At 31.4% G+C, this 22,382-nt stretch overlaps 2 protein-coding genes across 5 annotated transcripts; both read right to left on the bottom strand.

The window, feature by feature from the left end:
- Positions 1-482: 482 nt before the first annotated feature.
- LOC145791208 (uncharacterized) lies at positions 483-7,248 on the bottom strand. The gene is made up of 11 exons (XM_082871493.1): positions 6,829-7,248; positions 4,299-5,257; positions 4,069-4,209; positions 2,581-3,430; positions 2,281-2,367; positions 1,879-2,182; positions 1,699-1,783; positions 1,520-1,609; positions 1,145-1,396; positions 890-1,029; positions 483-809 (listed from the first exon to the last, which is right to left on the bottom strand). The coding sequence occupies exons 2-11, from the start codon at positions 5,253-5,255 to the stop codon at positions 623-625; spliced, it is 3,093 nt and encodes a 1,030-aa protein (XP_082727619.1). The 5' UTR covers positions 5,256-5,257; positions 6,829-7,248; the 3' UTR covers positions 483-622.
- A 1,894-nt stretch (positions 7,249-9,142) lies between these two features.
- LOC114266618 (pyruvate dehydrogenase E1 component subunit beta-1, mitochondrial) lies at positions 9,143-14,868 on the bottom strand. Of its 4 annotated transcripts, XM_028207541.2 has the most exons (15): positions 14,689-14,868; positions 14,272-14,335; positions 14,118-14,195; positions 13,277-13,357; positions 12,862-12,888; positions 12,691-12,753; positions 12,395-12,481; positions 12,021-12,146; positions 11,457-11,590; positions 11,290-11,362; positions 11,108-11,173; positions 10,546-10,584; positions 10,319-10,443; positions 10,064-10,178; positions 9,143-9,487 (listed from the first exon to the last, which is right to left on the bottom strand). In XM_028207541.2, the coding sequence occupies exons 2-15, from the start codon at positions 14,320-14,322 to the stop codon at positions 9,419-9,421; spliced, it is 1,134 nt and encodes a 377-aa protein (XP_028063342.2). In that variant the 5' UTR covers positions 14,323-14,335; positions 14,689-14,868; the 3' UTR covers positions 9,143-9,418. The 4 variants fall into 4 exon arrangements, with proteins under 4 accessions (XP_028063342.2, XP_028063343.2, XP_028063344.2 ...); XM_028207542.2 differs by lacking the exon at positions 12,691-12,753 and having other exon boundaries at positions 14,689-14,849; XM_028207543.2 differs by lacking the exons at positions 14,118-14,195; positions 14,272-14,335 and having other exon boundaries at positions 14,689-14,827.
- Positions 14,869-22,382: the final 7,514 nt, after the last annotated feature.

Below are 22,382 nucleotides of genomic sequence, written 5' to 3'. Positions count from 1 at the left end.
CTGTAAATTTCTGGTAGCTTCATATCAGTCGTTTCAAGAAATGTGCACAGCAGACAGAGGATTCAAAAAATTTCTCTGAGTTGAGAATTTCTCTGGACCAGGATAGAATTTCTCTGGACTCACTTGAACTCAGAAATTTGTGTCAAAGCCAGAGAAATTTTCATCCAGAGAAATTTTTCACCAACAGAGAAAACTATATGGGCATTGTGGTCTGAAATTTGAAACTCATGCAATGAAATTTTCCAGTGGCAGATAAAATTATTGTGTGCTTTGTGTTTTGTTGAGTTTGATGATTGTTTTGTACCAACACAAAGTTTTACAGATTACATGATCATATAGGCATCCCCTTGGGACGATACAAGTTAAATTTCTCTGTGAATTTCTGGTAGTTTATACCAGAGAAATTTCTGCAGACAATTTTCTCTGGTAGACAATTGTTGAAATTTACATTAGTCGAAATAAAAAAAAAAATGAAATTTAGATTAGTCAAGAAAGGATATATACATATACGTCAAGGATCATCATTCCTTCAATGTATGAACAAGAAAGGATATATACATATATGTGAGACAATTTTCTCTGTGTGGATATGTACATTGTCTTCCTTTCACTAGTTTCACTATTACATTTGTGGTTCTTCTGGGGGTATTTCAATTGGTTCAGTCCATGACCTGCCAACTTCGGTCACAAATCTCTCTATGAGTTCTGCCCTCATCAACCTTATCTCTTGTGTGGATAATTTGGATTTGATAGGTTCATGCTTGCTATATTGTTTCATTATATAGCAGACGAAGAGGCCACAATCCAGACTGCATACAAATTATAGGTATGGTTAGTTTTAAGAAACATGCAACAGAAATTATCTTATTTATAGATGTATGAAACTTACGAATCGCTTTCTTGTTGTGGAGCATTGTTGACATACTCAAAGTCATAACTTGTATTTTGTGAGTTAATTAATTTGAAAGAGGGTTGTGATTGAGCGTCTCTTTCAAGACAAGCTTTCAGAAAATTCTCCACGTAATCTTGCTGCAAAAAAATAATTTTTATATAAGAGAGAAATTTACGGACAAGTCAATGGGATTCTATGAAAATTATCATCACATAAAGATGATGATGGATCAGAGAAATTTGCACTCGTTACCAATTGTTTTGCATCTTTGACATATTTGTCTTCTGCATCATCCCTCCTTGGCCTCAATGAGTTGTAGAACCTCCATAAATTGTCTTGTTTGTCCAGGACAAGCAAGGTCCAGTGATTTCCATGTGTGGACTTCTCATTACCTCCAGTATTTATTGGGAAATGGAGGAACCTATAGTTCCTCCATGCTGTTTCAATATGCTTGTCAAATAAGGACACTCGAAAACTTTGATTTTCTGTCATGTTGATGAAATTCTGTGCTCAGAGAAAATCAAAAAATGGTTTTGTTAGTGACACAACTGACTTCAAGAAGTATATTAAGAAGAGAAAGTAGAAAGTAAATTCCAGAGAAAATCAAATAAAATAGTAGTAACATACTAAGCACATGGATGTGAAAAAAAATGAGGTTGGTTGTTGTTTCTCTCTGATTTGGTCAGCCAAAAGGATCTCTCCATAGCCATCAATGACCTGAAAAATATGATCTATAATTGTAATATTTGTTTTATAAAGGCTGATGGAACATTGCAGAGAAATGTTGATGAAAGGGAAAGACTTACATTGTTGGCAATTTCTTTTTGCTTTATGAGGTTTCCAATGTCTTCAAAGGTAATGATATTCAACTCACTTGTCCAAATTAAAGCTCTACAAGATGACAAAGAAGGGATTGAATTGTTGTTAATGCAACATAAGTTTGTAATTTGTTGTTTGTTATGTTCTATTTTGTTTGTTGTACTTACTCAAGCCCAGACACATTTGATATGTGCTGCAAGATGTCTTTTATGTGATCTTTTATCAATCTTGAAATGGGAAGAGTTTGTGGAAAGACCCAAGATTTTGTGATGCTTATAGGTTGAGGCAAGACGTATGCATCAGCATCAAGCACTTCTTTGTCCTTTGTGCTTTGCTCAACTTGTTTTGCAGCTTGTTTTGAAGCTCTAGTCACTTTCGCAACTTTTGGATATTGGAATTCTGGATCATGCTGCTTTTCCTTCCTTTCTTTTGCCTTTAAATTTTTTATCATTGAGGTTGGATCTTTTTTGACTGTAGGCAGTGAAAGTATTAGGAAAAGTGAAATTTCTCTGAAGCAACAGATGATATTTCAATATGTAAATTTATTTAATTCAATATTTTGTAGTTACCATAGAGTTTCTTCTTTTGTTTCGGTTGTTGTTTGTGTGGGATTTGCTCTTGTTGGGTTGTTGGTTGTTGTTCCAGTTGGATTCCAACTATACACAGTGAAAATCAAACAAGCCCCAAAAATGGAATAAGAAAATATACAGAGAAATGAAATGAGCAGTAGAAATATAACTAATGTGTTGAGAGAGATATAACTTCCAGAGAAAATTACCAATGACAGAGAAAATTATAATAAATAGAAATTTCTCTGAGTTATGATGGCACAAGGACATAACTTTTTGTGGCTCAAGATTTTCACTGACCTTGTGGTTGAAGTTGTGTTGGTGTTCGGTATGGTTGTGTTGCTAGTTGGACAGATAGTTCTTGAACTTGTTCATGCAATTTGGCATTTTCAGTTTCAAGCTCCGAATTTGAACACCTCAACTGTTGAATTGTTTTTGCATCATCTGCTTTTTCAACCTCCAACATCCTTAGTTTCATTCGGATTGTGCTTTCTTTTTCTTGAAGTTCTGAGTTATGTGATGTCAGGATTCTTATTGAAATATCCTTTTCAGCAAGTAATTCCATCCAATTTCTGTCTTCTTCTTTTTTAGATTGAGACAGTGCCTTCAGTCTTTGACGTAGATCAGCAATTTGGGCATCCTTTGATTCCTCAAATTCTTCAGGCTGATGCATTGTTGAGCCACAAATGCCATCATGTTGTTGGTCCATCTGCTCATTATTTTCTTCTTCATCACTTTCATCCTTGTTCTCTTCTTCTTGTTCATCTTCATCTTCATCTTCTTGTTCACTTTCTTTCTGTTCATTTTCTTCTTCATCACTTTCTTCATCATGTTGTTGGTCCATCTGCTCATTATTTTCTTCTTCATCACTTTCTTCATCATTTTCTTTCTGTTCATTTTGTTCTTTGTCTTCTGGTTCTATTTCTTCACTTTCTTTGGTGGTTTCTTCTTCTGTGCTGCTTGCTTGATGTTCTTGTCCATTGCTGGTTTCTTTGGTGGTTTCTTCTTCTTTTTGTTCATTCCCTCCATCTTCAGATGGATCTTGTAATTTCTCCTTGAATATGACAATTGCCTTTTTTAATTCTTTCTTTGTCTTTTTGCCAAGACAAAACTCCTCAGATGGGTTTTTGACTAGCTGCTTGTTATCAATCTGTAACAGGAGACTCTTTTATTAGAGAAATGTTACAAAATTCACTCAGAGAAAAAATTCAAATAAGGAAAATAAAATTCATCTAAATGATACTAATTGGAAACAAACTTCAGAGAAAATTGTATTGGGCCAGAGAAAATTAGAGGCATGGAGTTAATTGTATGGGGCAGAGAAAATTATGAAACAGTGAAATAAACAGTGTTTATAAGTTAATGTTTTACTATATTTGTGTCAGAGAAATTTGAATTCCAGTGAAAATTCATTAGAAGGGTAGAAATAAACAGTGTTAATCAAAGATGCAAGGCACACAAGTTATGGGCAGAGAAAATTACACACAAGGAGATAAAATTTGATGGGCCAGAGAAAATTATGTGACAAAGAACATAATTCAGATATTAGAGAAAATGAATCAGGGCATATAAGTTAATGTGTTACAATTGTGGTCAGAGAAATTTGGTTGGGAGAGAAAATTGATTACAATGGCAGAAATAGACCAGTGGTTAACAAAGAAGAAAACAGAAATTGATATTTCAGAGAAAATTAATCTTAATCAATCAATGCATAAGGAGGGAAACAAAGCAGTAGTCAGAGAAATTTTTGAAATTTCACTGGGATTTCGGTAGCAATAGGAATCTAACCTGTCGAGGTGCAAGAGAGTGGACTGGTGTCTTCTGCAGCTGTTTTGTCAAGGTTTGAAGGTTCCACTTGGCACATCTTGGGAAGTCTGTTGTGTTACTGTCTTCTGAGTCAATGATAGTTGCATGTTCACATAGCCAATACTGTGATGAAAATGAAAGTAAATAAAATTTTGTAAACGCACAAATTTGTAAGTATGATAACTGCAAATTTGAATGGATATTATACTTACCAGCAATGCAATGACACACCCCGTAACTTTTTCTGGAGTTCTATGCAATGCCATGATAGAATCAATCAATGTTGATGTGATTGCTTTCGGCCAATCATACTGTTTCATTGATTCAAGAGGTTCCACATACTTTATAAAAACCCAACCTATTGAATTCCCACTTGTTGCAAAAAATAGGGTGAGACACAAGTACAATGTAACAATGATTGCTACATCTTTGAAGTCAGTTGGTTGCTTGCCTTTCATTGCTTTGACCAAGGCATTTTTAAGAACAGGACCAGTGAGCCTTGTGTCCTTTTGGAATCTTCTCCTGAGGAATGCAGATTTTGGCTTTTTAGAGTATCTTAATGACATGGCTCCTTTACCTCCTTCCAAACCAAAAATCAAGGTCATGTCATTTGTTGTAAAGGTCAGGTTCTTCTTCCCAACTGTGAATGCTTTTGTTTTTTCATTGTAACATTGGATTATGGCAACTACATCATCATCAGATTTCCTAGATTTCTTTGGATCCATCCTTCCAGTGGTTAGAGCTTGAATCAAATACCAGAATGGGGTCTTTTGAAGCTCTAGAAGATGTTTTGAACTGAATTTAAGTGTTTGAAAGAAGGAGACGACAGATGACAGGTTGGATCGGTATTGAATGCTGTAGTGAGCTCTCTTTCTGTAGAGTTTAACAGGTTTTTTCCCCCTTGAGCTTGAGTCTTTTGAAGTTGGGGTACTCATCTGGATGCTAGTTGCTTCATCAGCTTGGACTTGTGTGTTTTGGGAAGGAGTTTGTGGTGTTTTATTGCTGGTTTTTGATCTTAGATGATAAGAGGACTGAGAGAGTTGTTCTTGCTTCCTTGGTGTTTCTAGTGTTTTGCTGCTGGTTTTTGATCCTAGTGCATAAGAAGACTGAGACAGTTTCTGTTTTTTGCTTGGTGTTTCCGGTGTTTCGCTGCCTTTACGTTTTGCCATTTCTAGACAATGATTAAAGCATAGAGATGTCAACATTAAATCCCAGAGAAAAATGGAAATGTCAGAGAAAATTACAGATAAGGGAGAAAATTGGAGATGCAGAGAAAATTACAGATAAGGGAAAATTACAGAAATTTTGACATGTCAGAGAAAATCAACTCAGCATCATAAACATGGGAGAGAAATTTTCAATAATTGTTTAAATTACAGATAGAAGTAAACATACCAGAGAAAATGAATGATAGAAAAAAGTAAACATGGCAAGTGAAAGAAAATTTGCATTCCACAATTAGCAAAGATAAAATAAACAAAGTAATGTAAACATGGCACTGAGAAGTATACCCTATTGAAATCAAGAATTGAACAAAATAAACATACCAGAGAAAAATGCACATTCTGGAAAAAATTACACATTCTTGAGGAAATTTCCATTCCAGAGAAAATTTCAATTCATAATATTAAAATGCAAGAAAAATTTACATACACAAGCAGAGAAAATTAACCATGATAGAGACACTCAATGGAGGAAAGTGGTGCGATGTGGTCAGAGAAAATTATAAATACCAGAGAAACTTAGACAGGGGCAAGAGTGTAATTGACATTGCAGAGAAGGATACATATTCCAGAGAAATTTACAAAGCAGAGATATTCAGAGACAAAATGACAAAACATATTCAAGAATAAGATTAAAATTCAGAGAAATAACTTTTTCTCAAAGTACATATGGCAGAGAAAATTCCAAGAAGAAACATTCATTCCAGTCCACAATATTAAAATTCCAGAGAAAATTTAAAATGACAAAGACACAAGGGAGGAAAGTGGTGCGATGTGGTCAGAGAAAATTGTAAATACCAGAGAAACTTAAGACAGAGGCAAGAGTGTAATTGACATTGCAGAGAAGGATACATATTCCAGAGAAATTTACAAAGCAGAGAAATTCAGATACAAAATGACAGAAACATATTCAAGAATAAGATCAAAATTCAGAGAAATAACTTTTTCTCATAGTACATATGGCAGAGAAAATTCCAAGAAGAAACATTCATTCCAGAGAAAATTATAAATACCAGAGAAACTTAAGACAGAGGCAAGAGTGTAATTGACATTGCAGAGAAGGATACATATTCCAGAGAAATTTACAAAGCAGAGAAATTCAGATACAAAATGACAGAAACATATTCAAGAATAAGATCAAAATTCAGAGAAATAACTTTTTCTCATAGTACATATGGCAGAGAAAATTATAAATACCAGAGAAACTTAAGACAGAGGCAAGAGTGTAATTGACATTGCAGAGAAGGATACATATTCCAGAGAAATTTACAAAGCAGAGAAAATTGAAAGAACAAAATTACAATAATAAAAAATCAGAGAAATTCAAATGCCAGAGAAATTTACAGATAAAATCAAACAAACATGTTGAAGAATATGTTCAAAATACACAGAAATAAATTTTTTCAAATGCAGGTAGCTTTTTATTACGAAATTGAAACCCTAATTTATGAAAGGTTATTATAAAATGCTATTAACTGTGTTTCCAGAGAAAATCTAGTTGTATTGTAGAAAAACTGACCAGAGTTAGGATGAAACTTGAATGATGAGCTGATATGGTCCGCGATGAAGATGCGACGTGACGAAGATGGACTGAGATGATGATAAGCCGTGAAAACGAAGCTTTAACGTAGGTCAGAGAAATTTGTGAGGAAGGAATGGGAATGATCTTTGGAGAGGATAACGAAGCTGTAATGTCGATGGTGCAGATGATGTTGAAACCCTAATTCTGCTGGTCTTCTGTTCGTGAAGATGCTGGATGTTTGGAATGTAACTGAGACGTCGGAATGAGTTTGGTTCTGTGTTGATTTTGGCGAGGGTATTTTGGTCCACAAAATAATTAAAAACGCGCGCCAAGTTGCTTCAGGGACGTGAGGCATCACTATCTTTTTGTGTGTCCTTTAGCCTCTAAATTGTTATTATTAGGGACCTTAAAAAAAAATCCCCTATTATTTATTACGAAATAAATTAATTCAATAATTATAATTTATAATTTTATTTTGATGTTGTATTTATAAACAAATTTTTCTAGCCAAGGTAACGTGTCTCATGGGAGCCCCAAAGATGGGTTTAAGCTTGAGAGAGAGAGAGAGAGAGAGAGAGAGAGAGAGAGAGAGAGAGAGACAAAGCGCGTTGAAGCATTCATGGGGGAATTAGGGAGAGTCAACTTAGAATGAGAGCAGTCTACCCATTTGCCGGCAACACTTTCAATCCTTCTGCTATACCTATATTATTACCAAGTTTCCATATTCTCATGTGGGTTTTGTTTACTCGGACCTCTTTGATAAATTTAAAAAGAAAGTAAATAATAAGGTAAGCTATTCAACAATTGTAATAGCGAAATGTTTGGGCCTTGAATTGTGAGGCTAGAATGCCTCGATTCTCACATTTTTTTATTTTATTTTATTTTATTTTTATGTGCATAGGTGTATTAAAAAACAACGGTGTTAGGGACTCCCAGTGCGACACCCCTAGCTCTCCCAATTTTTTTTCATTGGTCAGTCAAAAATTTTTTTTTTCTTTCCTTCCAATCACCCACAGCCACGTGGATTGGGGGTCACTGGGGTCCTTGGAGGGTGGGGTCTGCCACATTTTTCATTAAAAAATTAGACATTCCGTACCTATTCAACCTGTGTGGTTTGATAAGGTGAGTGAGTTGAGTTGAGTTGGATTGGTTGGATTATAAAATTGACTGATCAGTTATGCTACTGGTTAAAATTTGTTAATTCCATATGATTTTGTACGAGTCTCTCTTATATTTTTATTTCAATAAGCAAAGACTCGTACAAAATTATATAGAATTAACAAATTTCAAAAAGCATAATTTGATTAGTCAATTTTATCACCCAACCAATCTAACTCAGGCTGAATAGGTGTGAAATATCTAATTTTCTGGTACACCCCTACACATAACCATCCTTTGGGAAAAAAAAAAAAAAAAACAACAACCAACAGCAACAGCAACAACAAATAGAAAATCAAAAACAAAAACAAAAGAGAGAGAAATTGTCGAGGCATTCGCCCCTAGCATCGCCGATTAAATCTTTTAAACTTTCTATAATTTTATTTAATTACTGCATTTCTAGAATTTCAAACCTTCATTCATAGATCGATCTTTTTTTTGTTTGTTTGTTTGTTTTTCTAGAGAGGGAAGACCAGTCTGGTCAACAAAGCCTGGTTTTATTTATAGACTCTTGATTCTTGTCTTCATTCTACCACAAATATTATTTATAAAATAAAAAAAAAAATACTTATTGACTTCAAAAAGCAGCCCATAAAAAAGGAATAATTAATAAATAATAATACCACGGAATCTAAGGTCGGCATGAGTCTAATCAAATTTTGTAATGGTGCACTAATTGATAAAATAATTAAAATTTTTGAGTTATTTAAAATGTAATGGATGCAATGCAATTAATTCAACTTTTATTTAGTATTATAATTTTAAATTTTGCTTTATGGTTTTTTAGTTGTAAATTAAATTTTGTTAAATTATAAAGCAAGATGATCATATTTTTATCTTTTTGAGTTCTTATAATATTTTTTTTATATCTTAATCCTTATAAGTAAATTTTAAGTACATAATTTAGTAATTATACATGCAAACAAACTTTCTATGGTTACTATGAAATAATTTTGGAGTTTGCCTAGGCTAAAAAAAAAAAAAAAAAAAAAAAAAAAGAAAAAAAAAAAAAAAGTCAAGGCCAGCCCAGTGAACAACCCCGTCCATTTCACAATTTTATTTTATTGTTTTTTTTTAAAAAAAAAAAAAAAATTTATATTGTGCCAACAAGAATACAAGGGTGCCAACAAAAGCATATGTACAGTTCATCACATTGTGCGGCAAATCAATGGGAGTTCAACTCATTGAAAATGTTGATTGTCAAACAAAACACAACAAAATTCCCACCATTATCTCTCTCTTGTGTGGTTTAACAAGTAGTTCCACCCCTAATTCAAGGCAATATAATAATAAAAAAATCTACAACCTTGCTCCCCAAAAGAACCAGCAACATACACAACCATTGCCATGTAAGATATAACTGCAAAAACAAATATTAAAAGGTACATCACAAATAGACTTGGAAGAGTTCTGGACCCTTATGCTATGGTCAAGCTGTTGCAGCCATAGGAACGGATCTGTAGCATACTCTTTTTGCTGCACGAACAATATCTTCAACCTTGAAGATTCAAAAACCAACAAACCAAACAAATGAGAAAGTTGTTAGGCTGAGCAAAAGCATTTTTAGAACGGTCTGGTGGTTTAGAAATATAAAATGCTTCACCAAAAGCTACTATTGCTTTGGCCATAGGGTTGGCCGTGCTACATATTAACATTACTCAGGTCACCCACTCAACATCATATGGGCTTCTTTTGGAGTTTGTTAAAAAACTAGTTTATTGGCTAAAAACAAGCGAAACAAAATTTAATGCTAAAAAAATATATATATAAAAAATGAAAAAAAACTAATTTGTTTGACACATTTTTAACTTTTTGTGGCTATTCTAATGACATTATAGAGGGACTAAAGTGGGCTTTTCGGCAAAAAATGGGTTTCCAAATGAGCTAAGATTTATTTTACAAAATTAGGTTTTTTTAGCCAATAAGTTGGCTTTTAAGCCACAACCAAATGATGCCTAAGGAGGGTTTTGTAGGAATAGAAAATAGAACCCGAATTCTGGAAATCGAGAAGTTCATGAAAGTACTATTCTAGAGTCAAAATCAAACCAAAGTTGAGAATAAGAACAATATCAACCTGTGGGACAGCCATTCTCTCGAGATTAGCAGCATATGGCATGGGAACATCAGCCCCAGCAATCCTCTCTACCGGAGCATCAAGATACATGAAGCTTTCTTCTATAACTGATGCACTATTTAAAATAACAAGAACATAATCAAAACAACAATATTATGTATGTGTGCGTGTATATGTATATCCATCTATGTACATGTAAATTATATATCACAATCAAATTCTGCATGAGGAAAGCACGTCGAAAGAGTTACAGACCAGATTTCAGCACCAATACCATGTTGAGGGAACCCTTCTTCAACTGTCACCAGTCTACTTGTTTTCCGAACTGAAGCATTGATTGTGGCCCTATCTAGTGGCCTAATTGAGCGAAGATTTATAACCTGTTTAAGCAGTAAACCAACACTACCATATTTAAAACTGATACTTGAATTGATTCAAGGTCTTAAACCAACACTACCATATTCATTTAATGTATTTTATACCTCAGCACTGATCCCTTCCTTCGCAAGAATATCAGCTGCCTGAACATCACACAACACAGTTACATTTAAATGGGGGGCACAAATTTGACTAACTGTAACCAAAGGCAATATAAACGAGAATTTGAAAGATGTGAAATGTCAAACAACAGAGATCACTAATGTTCTCATCGAAGATGAATACAAAAGTGTTTACTGCGGAACTACAGCACCACTATATGAGAATGCTTAGCTGCAGTTCAAAGTAATTTCATCCACAAAGCTAAAAGCAATGTCACAAGATCATAGAGACTAATTCAAGCCTTAAAACTCTGTATTCCATGTGGTAGTGACAATCAAAACTGCTACACCTTGTAGAATGTGGGCTAGTTACTAGTTAGCATACCATACCAAATACAGAGATGCTCCTGAAATTTTTAAAGTTCAAACTATAGCTTCATTTTCTCAACTTAAGATGACTTCTTGTGCAAAAGCACTGTCCTCCCATGGAACAAGCAACGTTAGGTTATATTTCTAAATGACAAAGATCACATCTCAAAAACTATATAAAGTTTCATAGACAAACCTCAATAGCATAGCCCACCATCCTTGAAAAAGTTGTAATCGTGACATCCTTTCCTTCTCTCTCAACCTAGGAGACAGAAGGCAATAAATTTTAAATAACAACAATAGTGAATCGTGATAAAATAAATAACACAAGAAGGCAGAAGCAGCCACAGAAACTATCATAATCTTAAGGAAAAATACCTTAGCTTTCCCTATTGGGAGGCAAAAACTGGAATCAAGAACTTCTGCCGAAATAGGGAAAGACTCGCCATATCTGAAGAACAAAAGTCACATCGGACAATAATAATGATAATAATTATATGGATAAGTTTGATATATTACAACTTAATGCTGCACTGAGTACTCACAACAACTCATTTTCAAGGAAAACAACAGGATCAGGGTCTCTAATGGCAGCTTTTAGCAGTCCACGAGCATCTTCAGATGAGTATGGGGCCAGCACTTTCAAACCAGGGCAGGCGCCATACCATGCTGCGAAACACTACATGACATTCCATATATGTCATCAATGGTTATGTGTGTTGTTGATATAGAATTTTATCATTGAAAGCATATTTGAGATTAGTAATGAAGAAACTCTAACATGTTCACAAGAAGAAACTATACTGTGTAAATCAAATATTAGACTTGGAGGTACTCAAACCTTAAACCTAATAAATACCTAGTGAAAATGAAGAAGGAAAAAAAGAAATCTGACATTCTCCCTATTGACAACTGGTAGGTTGAAAACTTAATGATACAACTGTTTGCAACCGTCCAAATTGGACGCTAATTTAATACTCTTCAATTATATATATCTCTCATATTACCTTAAGGCTGAAGGCAATGACGCTTAATAACGTGTTAGTTGTTAAAAAACAACCAAGCGAGTAAAGAACCATCACTTGCAAAAGAAGCTTGAGGAACCATACCTGGGAGTGTTGGGCACCTACGCCAGCAGCAGCACCATTTGGTCCTCTAAAAACAATAGGTACATTTATTTGGCCAGCAGACATGTAATTTGATTTTGCAGCAGAATTAATGACGTGGTCAATTGCCTGCAACAAAATCAAGATTGAGATCCCTTGGAGACATTAAGTGCAAAAGAAAGGAACACAACAAATTATAAAAAGAAACTCAATATGCAACAAGTGCTGAGATACAAGATTTTAAATTAATTAGCTATTAGTTAAAGCTCCAAAGTAAGTTTGACCATTGCAACCAAGTAAAACAAATATAAATAGAATATCAGAAATTTTCTCTTTGCAAGGTATTGGGGATGACAAAAATATAAAACAACTCTGACCTGCATTGAAAAATTAAACGTCATAAACTCCACAACAGGCCTAAGACCATAATAAGCAGCGCCTACTCCGATGCCTGCAAATCCAGCCTGCAAAACAAGCATTTATACACGAGACAGAAGAATTATGGAAAAACAAAAAGCATATGTATATACACACAAGTCAATCATCATTGTAGAAATTCAAGAATTCAAATCATCAAGTTTACCTAAGAAGAGAGAATGAAAATAATTTGGTAAGTTAAGCATGGAAATTAACAAAAGGAGCAAGCAATAACAAGTCTAATAATAGGTCCCACCTCTGTGATTGGAGTATCAACAACCCTGTCAGGGCCATACTTCTCCAAGAGCCCTTTGGAAATCTATACAAAGGTAGTATAAATTGACAGTTATATGACCATGGACATCATCTATATTCTTAATAGAGAGAGAGAGAGAGAGAGAGAGAGAGAGAGAGAGAGAGGTCTAACCTTGTATGCACCTTGGTACTCTCCAACCTGCAATAAGAAAAGGGCACATAAGGAAAGAACAAAGTGAAATCTTGTTAAAAAGTCAAAAAGTTTGGGATGCTACTAAGGGCTAGTTTGGCATGTACTAAATAAGCCAAAAAGTCAAAAAGTCACTATCTTATTTAAGTCATATCATCTTATTTAAATCACATCACCTCTCTAACACATCACATCAAACCCAACCCAAACACACCAATAAGTCAAAAAGTGCACTTTTTTAGGACATCCCAAACCAACCCTAAAATAGCATACTTTTTGTCTTTTTATCTTTTTTGGGTTAGATCACCTCTCTACTTTTTTGCACATCTTTTCGTAAAAAGTCAAAATGTTACTAAAATAGCATATTCCCAAACAATCCCCAATCACAATTCCTTACCTCTTCACCCATTAAAAAAACTCTAGGATCAGCAGACATTTCTTCATCAAGAGCAGAGTTTAGAGCATCTCTCACAGTCATCTGTTTAAGTAATTTCCAGAATGTAAATATCAGTGTTTCCATGAAAATATCAGTGTTTCTATGAAAGAAAAACAGCACAACTCGAAGCATGAATTAGTAAATTGAAAGAAAAACAAGAAAGAAAATATCATTTTCAGATTACTTCTATAAATTGAATTAGTAACACTACAATACAAACTAACTATCTATATGACACCAGGTTTTGCTTTCCTTCTTGTTTTATTTTTGGGTAAGACATTAATACCCCTTTTAGTATTTCATATTTAGCAAAGCATCTGAAGTAATCAATTCCAACTCCACCACTGTCATGCTTAGTGCTTAATCTTTTATATAGAGCTGGTCCCAGGCCTTGAAAAAATGAGGAAGGTTGTGTGTCAGGTAGCCTAACAAGCAACACGTAAAAATCCCCCAAATCGATTATTATGGACATTGGAACACAAAGCTTAATTTGGTTTGGCATATGAAGTAATCAATTCCAGCACTTCAAAATAACTCTTGTAAGGCAGACAAAAAAGGAAATAAAAAGAAAAGGGACATGTTACAATCTGGTCATGGTATTTGACAATAAATAAATTTAAAAAATAAAAAATAAAGTGAGAAGTTTTAAGTTTTCAATAACCTAATTGATGTTTTCATGATTTTCAAAAAAGGAAAAATCAGCTTATGAAATAAAATTAATTCTAACATCTCTAAACAACCAAATAAGCATCAAAGAAAAACGAAAAAATTGAACAACACAATGAACATAATCCACAACTACCTCTTTGGTAGCAGATGAATAACATCTCAACGCGGATACTGCAGGCTGCTGTATCCTCTGCAAGGATTGTTCTAAAATCTGAAATTAAATACTATCTATTAGATGCAAAAAAATCTTCCTTTTTCAAAATCAAAACATACGATTGAAAGACTACCGGAACAGGAAATCCTCCAGCTCCAAGTTTTTGCCTTGCAATCCTCCACATCCTCACAAATGAACTAAATACATACACACATAGTCCACATACACAAACAAACCATAAAATTAAGCAGATAATATCTCCAAATCAGAGGCAAAACAAAATATTATACATAGTTCAAACCCGAATTGCAACAGACGGAAAATAGTCAATCAAAAAAAAAAAAAAAAAAATTTTGTTTTAAATTTTTTATCATAGACCACCGTTAAAGCAATCATATTCATACGGGACTCAATCAAAGATAGTAAATTAAACACCAAAATCGATCAAAATCATCCAAACAGATCCAGTAGGTAATCCATAAAGTAAACCACGCAGCAATAATATATAACAAATGTAAGTACATCCAATTCGAGAGATTAAAGTTCGTACGATCGGAGATAATGGTCGGAATAGCTGCCGGTGGAATCCGATTCCCGGCGAGATGAACGGAGTCTGGTATTATGCTCCCTCCCCCTCTCTCTCTCTCTCTCTCTCGTATCTATATGTTTCGATTATTGGTCGTTAAATATATATATATATATATATATATAAGTTTAAGAAGGGCAAGGTACGAGTATATTTAATTTTTGGGCAGATTACAAACACGCTCGTGATTTAGTGAAAATACAGATTTTTTCTTGAGGTTTGAAAAATTACATTTTATCTCTTGAAATTTATATTTTTATAACAAATTGCTCCCTGAAGTTTTTATTTTCATACAGATTCTCCCCTAATTTTCCTAATTTATTATGAAAATTTGACCCTTAGGGTGCAATTTGTAATTTCTCAAACCTTAGGAAGGAATCTGTATTTTTATCAAATCTTGAGGGGGTGTTTGTGATTTGCCCTTAATTTTTTATTTTGATAATTTTTAAAAAATTAAAATATTATTCTATGAAATTGAATAGAATAAATTATTAGATATATGATAAAATTATGTAGTATGATATATATCATTTTTTGATTTGTTATACACGCAATGATGTAGGCTCAAATTCTATTACCATATCATTTTTGGTGAATTTATGAGTGTTTAACATTTATTCCGAATTTTTAAAAAAATTTTATGGTGTGTAACTTTTCTTAACAGATAAATATAAATAAATATTAAGATAATTCTTCTATCTAAAAAAACTATTAAGATAATTCACCGAACTAATAAAATAACAGAAGAAAAAATATATATACAAATGACTAATTTTATTAATACATAAATCATACTCGCATAATAAATAACCAATTTTATTAATAATAAATCATTAAGTAAATTAATAATTTTTAATGATATGAAAAATATTTTTCAGTTAACCATTTTGTTTATAAATAAATCATTAAGTCAATTAATAGTTTTAATGATATGAAAAATATTTTTTAATAAATAACTTTGATAATTTATTATTATATAGAAGAATAGTTTTTTTTTCTTAAATATTGTGTTAAATTAAAATTTATAAAAAATGATAGTTGTAATTTCTAATATTATAGAATCGATTCATATTTTAAATAAATGTTTTGAATATATTTGTAATTTGTTAAAAAATAAAATATTTATATTTCATAATTGATTAAAAATGTTTGCGTAATTACAAAAAAACCTATTGCATAATTAACCAAAAATGTTTGCGTAATTACGAAAAAACCTATTACATAATTGACCAAGAATGTTTGCGTAATTATAAAAAAACATTCACTCAACCTACAAGCCACCATTAGTAAATTATTCCAAATAAAAGAGTAAAATCAAAAAGAAAAGACGGATCTCAAGGAGTTAAGCAGTTCTTATATATATATATATATACTAGTTACAAAGGCTCGTGCAATGCACATGCTGCTATTACAATATATTAAAGTTTTATGTTTTAATAATTTTTTAAAATAAGAATATTATTTTATAAAATTAAATAGAATAAATCACCAGATTTATAATAGAATTATATAAATTGTATTATAAATAATAACTATTAGAAAAAATATATAATAAGTCCTGTCATTTTAACATAATTATATTCTTTTCTTTTTTAGTAAGGCTAAGTGTGAAGGCATAAAGATAAACAAAATAAAATATACATTTTAATATAAAAGAGATAAGATAATTCCCCATCTAAAAAAAAAAATAAATTGAACTAATAAATAAGCAAAAGAGAATACATATATAAACAAATTCTTAAGTCAATTAACAATTTTTAATAATATAAAAAATATCTTTCAGTTAACTATTTTATTAATAAATAAAGCATTAAGTTAATTAACATTTTTTAATAACATGAGAAATATTTTTCAATTAACAATTTTGATAATTTATTATTGCTCAGGAAAGTAGTTATTTATTTATTTTCCTAATTATTGGGTTAAATTAAAATTTATAACAAACGATAGTTATAATTGTATTATTATAGGACTAATTCATATTTTAAACAAACATTATAGGTATATTTGTAAATGACCTATTTGATTAATAAATAAATTATACTTGCATAAACAAATTATCAATTTTATTAATAAATAAATCCTTAAGTTAATTAATAATTTTTAATGATATTAAAAATATCTTTCAGTTAACCATTTTGTTAATAAATAAAATATTAATTTAATTAACAGTTTTTAATGATATGAGAAATATTTTTCAATGAACAATTTTGATAACTTATTATTGCGTAGGAAAGTAGTTATTTTTTTTTTCTTCTGGTTATTGGGTTAAATTAAAATTTATAACAAACGATAGTTGTAATTTGTATTATTATAAGACTTTCATATTTTAAATAAACATTATGGGTATATTGGTAATTTATTAAAAAATAAAAGATTTATATTTTACAATTGATCAGAATGTTTGTATATTTATGAGAAAACCTTAATTCAAATTGTTATATAATTAGTAAATTATACAAAATAAAAGGACAAAATAAGAAATTTCCAAACAAGCTAAGGGTAAAATAGACAACTCAAAACAAACATTCCCAACCAAAACAACAAAAAACAGATAAGGGCAAAAGAAAAGAAATGACAAGTTATCAAAAACAGATATATAGTGCCATTTTGGGAACATGGTAAACGCCAGAAAAGCCATTTGGCAAGTGCCAAAAACGCAGCCGTAAAATTATAAATTAGGGCCTATGAAAAAAAATAAAAAAATAAATCTCTTATGTTGGGTAAGGGTATTTTGGTCATTTTAATTTGATTTGACACCATAAATAAATATTAAACTAAAAAGCAAAAAGTCAGCTTTTTACCAACTTCTCAAATCACTTTCAAAAAAGTCAAAAAATTTGGTAAAAAGCCAAATGCCAACTTTTTACTAATTTTCCAAAACAACCCATAGATATATGCACGCTTGTCTGAGATGGTGGTTATTTTACTTAGGTATTTGATTTTTTTTAACTAATTTAATTTGGTTAAAATAGTTATATTTAAAAAATTATTTTTTAAAATTAATAAATTAATTTTTAAAAAAATTATAAATTTAATCTAATATTTTATCTTATTAATTATTTTATGAATTATTTTAGTCCACTCCTTCCTATAGTATATGTTATGGTAATATTCTTCTGTAGTCGCGATCATAATAGTATGATGTCGCAGCACCATGATGTGTTGGATCATATATTATCTGGTAAAGGAGAGGAGAGGACAATCGAAAGGTGAAAATATCTAACACAAAATGGTTGAATAGGAGGTCCCACCGTCACAATCTGCGCATGTGACACAGTACTTAACTGTGGGTTTGTAGCAGTGTATATGAATGCCCTTCTTTTTCCTTTTTTTTTTCTTTTTTTTTTTCACCAAAAAAAATAATTAAACAAATGAATTAATTTTTATTTCTTAAAGAGAAATTGAAAGTGACACTTCAATGCTCAAGAGCCGCCAAATTCAAAAGGTTCCGATACAAAATATATATATATATATATAGAGAGAGAGAGAAAGGTCAGTTTATCTCCGGTCTGTTTTGTAAATTAAACAGTATTGTTAAATTTGTGAAGTTTATCATAAATCTTGTTACGATAAATTGAACCGTTAATGTATAGAGTTTGTAGAGTATTTTATTTTTATAAAAATTACGTTGATCGGATATCGATAACTACTTGATACATAAGATTTTTTATCAACAATTTATTTTTAAAATTATACTTACCGTTGATAGAAATTTGATCCCATCAAGTAGCTATCGATATCCAATCAATGTATTTTTTTAGAAGAATAAAATACTCAATAAGTTCTTTACATTGACGGTTTAAATTATTGAAACATGATCTGTGATGGCCCTTCATAGACTCAATAATATGTTACAATCTCATATCGGACTTAAAAAAAAGTATGGCCTACATGGAATTAATCCACCAAGGAAAATGACAAAATCAAGGGTAAGATGGTGGCATTAGTGTGTGCTCACCTACCACAAATATTGTTTTTAATTATTCCCAATTTAAGATTAAAATAAAAGAAGAATTCCAAATTTAATTAGGTGAAACAAAATTGGTCCAATTTTTGTTGTTGTTTTTGCTGTTGTTAAATACAGTATGTATTTCCATCACTCAAAATATTTAGAATAAAAAATGAAAGTGTTATAGCCAAATAAAAAGTTGTTTTTAATAATAAACGAATCAGAAAATATTCTATAGAATATTCACATTGGTGCAATGCTCACACTCATGTGTATATTATGTTAAATATTTGATAATTCATTTACAATTTTTAACATTTTTGTTTAATTATTTTTAATTGTAAGAATTTTAGTAATTTAAAAATGAAATTTACAACTTGGGTACTTAATTTTCTTACCATCTTCAAATAATTGAAAGGAAATTCGGTTGAATTGAAAATAAAAAGCTAACTCCTTCCCAATTGGCTAAGGGAGCCAAATACTGTTTGATATTCTATCGGTACATAAAAATTTCTCCCTAATTGAATCCTTTTTTTATTTTTTTTTGGATAGAAAAATTGAACCCTTTATTCGACTAATTTTAATCATTTGCTTTTTTTATTAGGTAGATATGATCAATCTAAATTATTCCGAGGTGGCCCACAATAGAAACATCAATATCACTAATTGGAAATTAATCTGATCAGATGTTCTTTACAATCAATAAGAGAAAGAAGATGCTCACTTACAGATGCCAAAGTGATCCGCGAATAGGTTATTGGTTCAATCATGGAATTAAATTAGAGTTGAATCGTAATATTATAAGTATATTAAAATTATATTTAAATAAAAATAAAAATAAAAATATTATAAATTAAAAAATTGAAATTATTAAATTATCTTAAATATTTCTTTTAATATGTTTTTTTTGCTAAAAACTATAATAATATATTTTAAAATATTACTAATTTTAATTTTCGAAGTGAAAACCAAATATTTAATATTTCCTTCACATGATTGTTAATTCAAATAATTTGATTGATAGAAGATCAAAAATTTTAAAGGAATATTAAAATTTCAAATCTCCCTCAATAAATTTGATTGAATCTCATATAAATTTGAGTTTGTGTAAAAGAATTTTTTTCTTATAAATAAGTAAAGACTTTCACAATAATTTCAAGTTTTTAATGAGATTCCCTCACAAGAGAAAAGCCTTAAAAGAGAGTTTATAATTAAAATTTTCATATATATATATATATATATTAAGAAACAAAAAAATGAAAGATAGACAAAAAAAAAAAAAGTTGGAAAATATTTAAAAAAATAAAAAATTTTAATTTCTTCAACTTGGCCTGTTCGTTTGACTCTTTCCTGAGTCACCAAGTTCGGCTGTCTAACCATCGATTTATCTGATTCTCTCTAAATAAACCAATTTTTAAGTTAGAATGGTTTAAGGGTTATATCTGGACCAGAACATCGACCGGTCGATAGTTCAACTAAACTAATCGGTGGTCCAATTCAATTTTCAAAACCATAATTCAACGTATAAATTAACATATAAATCTTGTCATTTTGCACTTTGAAAGGATATATATATATATATTTTTAAGTGTAAAAGCGACACTCTTTGAGGCGCATGCGACATGCGCAGATTAGGTTTTACAATTTTTTATGTGTACAAAGAAACCTTGAGCCAAAAATATATATGTATATGAGCCGTGATTCCGACCCCTAGTACGGAGGCATCCCTAGCACCCTCACCTCCACGTGGGAGGCTGGCAATGGAGGGAAAAAAAAAAAAAAAACAGTTTTTGACCAATGGGAGGAGACCCCAGCACCCCCGCTGGGGGTCCAACTCATTTTCGTATGTATATATATAAAAAATTATAAAAACTTATCATTATAATTAATAGAACGGAAGAGCAGTACAAATTTGAATTTGATGTTGACAATCTATAGTAAGGGCGTTTGCTGTTCAGTTTTGGATGATTTGTGGATTGGTTTGAATTTGTCTATACGTATTCAGTTTAGAAAAAATTTAACTCGCAACTGCCCGCAGTACGAGTTGCGATTTGTATGGATAAGATTCGTGAATGTGTGGGCGACTGCGAGCGGTTTGCAGATTGGACCTTTTTCAATTTTCGGATTCAATTTCAATTTCCAGATTCAATATAATATAAGGTTGATTTCAATTTGAAAAATAATTAACAGATTCAATTTCCTCCCCATGAAGAAGTAGATTCAATTTTTTACAATGTTCACAGAGCAAATAAAAACAAACAAAAATAAAAACATTAAAAAACAATGTTCTCAAACAATGTTCTCTACAACATTTTTTTTTGTATCAAGAAATTAGAGTTTGGTGTGTTGGCCAAATATATTAGGATAGAATGAATGAAATCAAAGGGTTCAAGTTTTTTTAATTAAAAGGAAAAAAAAAATTAAGTGCGGGCAAGTTATTGTAGGGGCGGGTTAAACCTGCAACCCGCAATTATACCATATTTCAAACTGCATCCGCCCGTATTGTGTCTACAAAACCGTCCATTTGTATGAAAATCGGTTCGAATTGTGTCAGTTGTGCGGTTTGAATAATCCTATGCCAATGCTAATCTATAACCCAATTAGTGCTGAAATAAAAAAACTAAATTGGACAATAAACTACATAATTAAAGAACGATATTAAAAAGAAGTAATGTTGCGCATTATTTATTTTATTAAATTTTGATGTTACAGCGGGTTTCCCCAAAAAAAAAAAAAAAAAAAACAGTGGGTTCCAAAGGTGGGCCAGACAGCCCAGAACTATTGTACTGTGGGCCAACAAGCCCAAAATTATTGCACTGGTGATAAAAGGAGCAATGAAAGGGGGTTCAGTGAATTTTATGGGCTTGGATGAAACTCACCTAAATCTAACTCTCCCACGTATCCCTTGATGTAGCCTGCTTTGTTCAGAATAGCCTACGAACATTAGGCCCACGAAGATAATTTCAGAATAGTCTACGAACACTAGGCCCAATGGGCTCCTGTTACTGAACAGAGGTGTATCATCACGAGCTAAAAACTGCAGCAATCAAATTTATTTGGTTTGGGCCAAGATGAAGGCTATCCACTCCACCTTATTCCTCACTAACCAAAATCTTTCAATACCCATTTCATGTCAATATATGGTCGTAAGATGGTGGCAAATTTCCCTCTTGCTCATGAGAAAAACCTTTTGGAAAATGATACATAAGTTTACTTTCTATACTTATGTATAAGATAAATGATTAACCAATAATTAGAGAATAAATGAGAGAGAAAGAGTTATTTTAAATATTTTAATTGATTGTAGGTTTAAAAAATAGACCTACCTTTTGGGCTAAAATAGTAATACCCAAAGCTTTTCCAACACTCCTAAATATGTAAACTTAAACGACAGAAAAATACATAAGAATACAATACTCATTGGTGTGGGCTCGGTAGGAAATAACCTTGTTTTGTGTATTTTAAGTTTTTTTTTTTTTTTTTTTTTTTTTTTGTCGTTTGGGGACTTAAAATTTTAGTCAAAAAATTAAAAAGTTACTATAAATTATCAAATCACTTTCTCTATTTTTTTGAATATATTTTTATAAAAAACTAAAAAGCGATGCCAAATCTTTAATTAGAAACAAATGATTTATGCATAAGAAACTGTGGAATACCTCGAGCTTGCATTGGGCTATCTTGGTTGTGCTAAGAAAGTAACCAAAGG

This window comes from Camellia sinensis, chromosome 5 (genome assembly GCF_055761805.1).
Source record: "Camellia sinensis isolate YWXY chromosome 5, ASM5576180v1, whole genome shotgun sequence".
NCBI lineage: Eukaryota > Viridiplantae > Streptophyta > Magnoliopsida > Ericales > Theaceae > Camellia > Camellia sinensis.
The sequence above is the reverse complement of the archived record's forward strand: the minus strand, read 5'-3'. Positions and strand labels throughout refer to the sequence as shown.

Excerpts from the sequence above, each read along its gene's own strand:
- LOC145791208 (XM_082871493.1), bottom strand. The coding sequence starts at position 5,255 with ATGGCAAAACGTAAAGGCAGCGAAACACCGGAAACACCAAGCAAAAAA. Across the intron at positions 2,183-2,280 it reads ACAAAAGAAGAAACTCTATG|TCAAAAAAGATCCAACCTCA; the intron begins GTAACTACAAAA and ends CACTGCCTACAG. Across the intron at positions 1,030-1,144 it reads TCAAAGATGCAAAACAATTG|CAAGATTACGTGGAGAATTT; the intron begins GTAACGAGTGCA and ends ATTTTTTTGCAG.
- LOC114266618 (XM_028207541.2), bottom strand. The coding sequence starts at position 14,322 with ATGTGGAGGATTGCAAGGCAAAAACTTGGAGCTGGAGGATTTCCTGTT. Across the intron at positions 12,889-13,276 it reads TTTTTTTAATGGGTGAAGAG|GTTGGAGAGTACCAAGGTGC; the intron begins GTAAGGAATTGT and ends TTCTTATTGCAG. Across the intron at positions 10,444-10,545 it reads AGGAAGGGATCAGTGCTGAG|GTTATAAATCTTCGCTCAAT; the intron begins GTATAAAATACA and ends CTGCTTAAACAG.